Below are 7,334 nucleotides of genomic sequence, written 5' to 3'. Positions count from 1 at the left end.
TTTAACAAAGAGACATAGATGCTATCACATTTACTGGTGAACACTGTAAGCTCCATGAAGGCAGTACTCTTGAGAGCACACATTCTGCATGTCACTGATGAAATCACCACCGTGTGACCCAATGTGTTCCCAGTTGGAATTTTTTAGCAAATGAAGCACTGTGCAATCCAAAAGACACTGAACCTCTCAGATGTCTCCTGCTTCACTGTGGTCTTAGCTATTACTGACATTAGTTCTGTAACATAAATCAGCTTTGTCTGTGTGAGAACGAGTCATAAGCTATAATTCTGTGCCAAGGGATCTACAAATAACTACTAAACAGACTCAACTACAGCCTTCTCCAAAGCCACTTCATGGCATTGATACGGCCACTGAAGAGAACCAAGAGGGAAGTCTCATAACTCACCATAAATGCTGATCACTACACAATAAAATAGAAAAGGGAAAATATTTTAGAAAATGAGAGGCTAAGAGTTTTTTTGGAAACATGCTGTTACAGGAGTGTTTCAAAAAGTCTGTGGAAAACGGAATTAAATGATAACTACTCGGTTCAAAAAATTTCAGAAATCCATGCAGTTTCTTTAAAATACACTTTTCTCAAAAACTTTCAAGTACCCTCATATTTTAAAACCAGCACCTTTTAGCCTTAAAATAATTAAACAGCATTTAAAACACATGCTTTACATATTCTACTCACCCAAGAGCAGATGAACAAAGAAACGCCAAAGGCAGGATACAAATACAAATCCAGTGGACACTTAGGAACTGATGAAAGTTAAGTTTGAATATGACCCATTAAATTCCTCATTAAAGAGAAATCTGTTGGGCTGGCAGTGTGGTTAAGCCACTGCCTGTGATCCTGGATGCCATACTGGAGATCAAAGAGTCAGCTATTCCACTTCTGATCTACCTTGTTGCAAATGTGCCTGGGAAGCCACAGAGGATGGCATTTTTGGGGGGGAACCAGCATTGTGGCATAGTGGGTAAACTCACTGCCTGACGTGCTGGCATCCTATATGGGTGCCAGTTCGTGTACTTCCAATACAGCTAGCTATCTGCTATGGCCTTGAAAAGCAGTGGAGGATGGCCCAACCTGGACCTCTGCACATACACAGGAGACCTGGACGAGGCTCCTGGCTCCCAGCTTCAGCTAGGCCCAGTCCCGGCTGGTGCAGCCATCTGGGGAGTGAACTCATTCAAATATATAAATAAATCTTTAAAAAATAAAATAGGGGCCAGCACTGTGGCTCAGCGGGTTAAAGCCCCAGCCTGCAGTGCCGGCATCCCATATAGGCACCGGTTCTAGTCCCAGCTGCTCTTCTTCTGATTCAGCTCTCTGCTATTGTATGGGAAAGCAGTACAAGATGGCCCAAGTCCTTGGGCACCTGCACCTGTGTGGGAGACCACAAGAAGCTCCTGGCTCCTGGCTTCAGATCGGCACAGCTCTGGCCACTGCAGCCATCTGAGGAGTGAACCAGCAGATGGAAGACCTCTCTGTCTACATTCTCTCTGTAACTGTCTTTCAAAGAAATAAAATAAAATAATAAATCCTTAAAAAAATAAAAATACTTTTGCTAAAAATTCATGTGTAATTACTGGGACCACTAATACACTGACACTGTTAATGGTTGACTACATGGAAGAACAATTTGCTTTGAAAGTATAAAATATTAAAATCAGGATGCTTGGGACTGGCGCTGTGGCACAGCAGGTTAACGCCCTGGCCTGAAGCAATGGCATCCCATACGGGCGCCGGTTCAAGACTCGGCTGCTCCACTTCTGATCCAGCTCTCTGCTATGGCCTAGGAAAGCAGAAGATGGCCCAAATGCTTGGGCCCCTGCACCCACGTGGGAAACCACAAGAAGCTCCTGGCTCCTGGCTTCAGATCGGCACAGCTCTGGCCGTTGCAGCCATCTGGGGAGTGAACCAGCGGAGGAAGAGCCCCCCCGCCCTGCCTCTCCTCTCTCTGTGTAACTCTTTCAAATAAATAAATAAATATTTTAAAAAAAAATGATGCTTAAACTGTAAAGGTAATAAAATTTACCAGCATATATTCTAAATCCTATTATAATAGGAAACTTGAAAACAACAGAATTTCTAGTTCAGAAAAACATGTAGTTTGCTACTTTTATGAATTCTTTTATGATTTATTTACCTTTATGAGTCTCAACATTACTTAAAGACTGTAAATGAATTTACCTCATTAGTTTTCAAAATAAGTACTTGTATTTCATTTATTACCAAAACAGAAATATTTTGCCTGATAATCTCAAGAACCGCTTCATGTAGAGACACCATCCCAACCTACCACACAGTTGCAGCCTTTTGGAGAGAGAGCTGGGTAAACAGCAGGAGGGTGGGAATATCCCCAAGATTCTCAATGTAAAGTACTGCCAAATGTTCTATTTACAATGAAACCTAAAATTGAAAAGCCAGCTGAGATAAAATCAGACTGTATAGAACATTTCATCAAGCCACACAGTGGCCCAAACTTACATTATATTCAAGAACCATTTTGCTTAAGAAGTATTACCAACAGTGGTTAACAATCACTGCCAGTGTCTACCCCAGGTAAAGGAGCTGTGTTTCTTACTAAGCATGATAATCACACTTGCAGGTTAAGTAACTTTCAGTACATGTAAAGTGGGCAGAAATGGAACTTAAGGGCACACAAAAATCCTGGGCAAAAGAGAGGGAGATCATTTGCTAAAATTTGACATATTATCACCCCACTTTTTGAATTTTGGCAATGAAATTAGTTTTATTTCATTAACTTTACTCATATAAAAATGTTTATCACACACTTCAGTAAATGGCACATATTTTTAACTTCCAAAATACTCTCATGAATACTACCTAGCCAAAATAATACACACAAACCAAAAGAAATCAATAAACTTAAAATATTACTTATTGTATATTTACTAAATATAATTCCTTATATATCTATTACACATTTTCAACTTTTCCTTAGTCATTATTCCATCATATGAGTATGGAAACAACACTGAGGTCAGTATGTCTAAATGTAGCAATGAATATGCCAGAACATACAGGATATGGCATTTCAAAAATTCCTAATCCAGTCCTTATTTTAAATCAAATTCAGTAGTTTATTCCCCCCTTTACTTCTAACACTAGAATCACCAGATGAATCCCAAAGCAAAGTGAATAGTAGAAATTCAGTCTGGTAATATTAAAAACTAATGTAAACTCAATTTGATTTTCATGTTGTCCTTTTTTATAGAAAAAAAAAAAAACAGCAGCTGTCAACTTTTCAGTTAAAAATTCCTATGGCATTTATAAATCATTTTTCCTCAGCATTCTACATGAATGTTAACCAGATACAACAATCTTTTTTAAAAGTATGTGTGTGATATTATAATATAGTTCTCTGAAAAAAAATTAACAACAAAAGTTCTCTACTTCAGTTGTGATTTACGTTTAATGAGCAATTTCAAAACACAAAGTTTAAAGCTGCTTTCTAAGCCATTAATTTTGACCAGTTCTGCAATTACTGTTTGTAGTTTTATGAATACACTGCTAGCCTCAAAGAATTTTATATACTACATTATTAGTTTAACAAAGTCCCTCCCACTCACCCGTCAGAAAAGAACGTCATCACTATAGTTTTGTTAGGAATCACAAAAAAAATGTTTTACTTAGGAAAAATATTCCCTTAATTGTTTTTAGGTAATGAATTTAGAGTAATTTTTACTTTTCTGTGTAGATCAATTAAAAAGCGTATTTTTCTTTTATAAGTACTGTCTCATTCTGTATGGTAGATAGGAAATTAATATTTTACTTCTTTCTACATTTTAAAAGAGATTTTCCTCATTATAAATTAGTTATTTCTACATGGATTGCTGTTGTTCTGCTGCTAAAAACAAAGTTATTAAAGGGTATGGACACACAGAAAACAAACCATCAACTATAACACCAGTCAGTCATGAAATATATTAAACATCACTTAAATACTAAAACAGGAAAATACTCCTTCTATATTAAATAAATAATTAAGATTTGAATTTGTCATATGGTATGTATGTAGGCCAATATCACCAATAAGGGTATGATCTAGTGCAAAATATAGACACACACACACAAACACACATACACAAGTAGCAGGAGGAAGAGGAGGAGGAAATACATTTAATACTGGTATTGTTTTCAACAACAAACCATTGGTACTCAATCCTTCTTGCACATTAAAACTATCTGGAGAAATTTTGAAAAGCACTGCTGATCAGCTCTCATTACAGACAAATTACATCAGAATCAGCATTCCAAAAAGTATGTTTTTATCCCTCCAAATGACTCTACTGTGCAGCCAGGGTTAACGGCTACTACACGCAGACTCTAGGCTTCTTACTTTTACCTGACTCATAAGAGTATCTTACGTGTAAAGAAAACAGAGGCATCTTTATAGGTGGACCAGACAAGAGTATCTCCATTTAATAATAAATTATGGTAAGTTGTTTATTAATGGGTACTTCATTTCTATTAAAATATTTATGCTTCATTCCCTGTAATTGTTATAATCATACTTCAAGACCAAGTACAAATTACTGTTTTGAAAAACATCAGTTACTCTGAAAATACAACATTCATTCATGCATCTGTAGTTACTGAATGCCTACTGTGTGCAAGGCACTGTGTTAGGTGCTAATGTAGGACTGAGTCTTAGAATGAATAGTGATTGGCTTGAAGTTTTGTTTTTGTTTGCTTGCTTCTTTTTTAGAATTAATGGTTATGAAATTAAATACGCGAACGTAAATAAGGAATTAAACTGCAGAAAAGAAATAAGAAACCAAGTTCATACGAAGAGACCAATTTTAAAATATATGGTATAGCATATTTGTACTTTTCCTAATGTTCTGTACAGCATTTCCAGGAGCCTCTGAATATACATAAGGCAAATTCAAAATAGAAAAATAAACCCTGTTCAAAGTAGATGTTAATTTTAACCATATTCTGTATCAAGCAAATTTCATATATAAATACCAAAAATCTTCATGGAAAGGTAGTTAATTTCTATTTGTAGTAGTCTAAACAAGTAATCTTCAACTGAAATCTTGTAGATTCTAGTCCTTAACTATTTCATCATGGTCTAATGTTAACAAATTTGAGTTTTCTTTTATGAAGAGGGAATGCAGAGAAGGGAAGAAAATGGGGATAGAATTGGTTCAAACTTTACAAATATACTAAAATCTAACATTTTAAAATGCTGACTGCTTTTCTTCTCAAGAACCTTATAAATTCCATATGAATAAATATCTTTCTATTTACTACAAGTATGGAACTTTTTGGCTACTTAAAAAATAAATAATAATTTCTTCTCATTTAATGATATCATTAAATTCCAAAAAGAGGACAGGTAGTCCAATGAAAACATAAGGAGCTAAATGTTTACATCTATCTATCGATCGATCGATCGATCAACAGATAGAAAGACAGACAGACCTAAGAAAGAATCATTGGGGAAAAAAGTGGAGAAAAAAACTGACCTATGATTCAATGAACAGCAACAGTTCTGGTTGCAAAAACAATTTAGGGGAATAAAATCATCAGTTCCTTTTAAGTAGTAACAGACGAGATCAACACTCAAGGAAAATGGTCATTCATTATACCTTGGATACAACACTCTGTAGAGAAATAGTAAAATATTTTACTAAGTTAAAATATAGGTTTTATATTTTATACCATATTGAATACACACATAAAAATACCAGTGTTTTTATCTTGTTTCTGTTCAGACACTTAATTAAGCAAATGTGTTCTTTGGTGTCTGGAGTTTATCAATATTTAGGGATAATGGAAGATAAGAACACCAAAACTGACATGCCAGAAATAGAAGACTGGAAATCCAATACCATATAAAATAAGAATCAAAGGTGGACTTTGGAGAAAAGATAAGGAAGTTAAAGTTACACTGCAATACAGCTGACACATAATCCTTTCCCCAACTCATACTCTGGCTCCCAAAATAAAAAGTAGTACAGCCTATTAAGTTTTTAATCTGTGTCTTGAGATTTTCCAAGTGGAAAGATATCACAGATAGAAATATATCATTCTAAGTTTTGAAATCACCAAAGTCAGGGAGAAGAATGTACATTCATGAACTGTATTCATTTGTAAGGTAAAGTCTGATATAAAGGCTGAACAGTTCAACCAAAATTGAAGAATTATTCTTGATTTTTCATTATTCCTTTTTAAATAGAATAAATGTAGATAGAGTAGACTTACAAGTTGACATTTTGATTCATTCAAAATAGTCACATCCCTTTGCTTGTTTTTTTAAGTTCCCAAGACTAAAATTTAACACCATTCATAACATAGCATTTTCAGTAAAAGGAATTCATAGAGCAATGAAAAATCAGAAGCAAGATGGCTTGGAGAGCCTTAAACCTCTAAATATACACACATTTATATCCTGCATCTATTTCCTAAAGAAACAAGTTTTAAGTAATGCTAATATAACCAATAGAGAAAAAACTTCTATCAAAATATACAATTTCAATTACAGACTAGAAGGCTAATATTAAAAAAATAGTTGTAAGCCAAAAGTTTGCTTAAATGGATGACAAGCATCACCCCTTTGAAGCACAAAGCATCAAATAAGGTCCTATAAAAAGATCAATCTGTGACCTTCTTCACTTGTTAAGTTCTTAATAAATTCATAAAGCTTGAGTGAGTCTTAGTCTTTAGATCAAGGTATATGTATCCATGTTTCTTAATCCAGATTTTCAGAAAAGGAAGAACCAAGCAATTCAGAATCTCAAGTGGGATTTATGCTTCACCATGTATCTGGAAAACAATATTATAATAGGTTATAATGATTACAGGAATTTTAGAATTTTTAGAATATTACATGTAAAAATATATTTACACTTCTTAATACAAAGAAACAAAGTGTTTTGTTTTCTGAAAAAGCTACAAAATTGATGCTGTACCCTTTGAGAATATAACTGCTTCTAAAGCAAACTAGAGGAAATGTTCCCAATATTAACTTCCATAATCCAGGAGCTTCTAGGTGGAATAAATGTTTTCCTTTAACACATTATCAGTTTAAAATATCTATCACCTCTGACTTTGAGGAAACCTACAAAACAAGTGAGATTTATACCAAGAAAATTACAGATCTGAAGGACCATCACAAAGAAAACAACAGATTCAGGGTACTATGCTCATATGATATTCTTAAATATGCCAATGACAAACCGTTATTATTGTAAATGGTTCTAAAACTCTATTGCACTAGTACATTACAAAAAATTTTAAAAACTTATTTCTACCATGGATTTCCCATGACCAAATAAATCCAGAGTCAGAG

At 34.5% G+C, this 7,334-nt stretch overlaps 1 protein-coding gene across 2 annotated transcripts in view; it reads right to left on the bottom strand.

Annotated features, from left to right (window-relative positions):
* Window positions 1-2,734: 2,734 nt before the first annotated feature.
* The window catches only part of CDC73 (cell division cycle 73), a 141,417-nt gene continuing 136,817 nt past the window's right edge, over window positions 2,735-7,334 (bottom strand). For both annotated transcript variants that reach the window (XR_016219483.1, XM_002717688.6), the window contains one exon: window positions 2,735-6,808. Coding sequence is in view for 1 of the 2 variants with exons in the window: in XM_002717688.6 (XP_002717734.1) it covers window positions 6,772-6,808 (37 nt within the window). In the remaining variant the exon portion in view is untranslated. The remainder of the gene's footprint in view (window positions 6,809-7,334) is intronic.

This window comes from Oryctolagus cuniculus, chromosome 13, assembly GCF_051225735.1.
Source record: "Oryctolagus cuniculus isolate XC-2025 breed Fujian yellow rabbit chromosome 13, ASM5122573v1, whole genome shotgun sequence".
NCBI classification, from domain to species: Eukaryota; Metazoa; Chordata; class Mammalia; order Lagomorpha; family Leporidae; genus Oryctolagus; species Oryctolagus cuniculus.
This window is presented reverse-complemented; position numbering and strand designations above follow the sequence as displayed.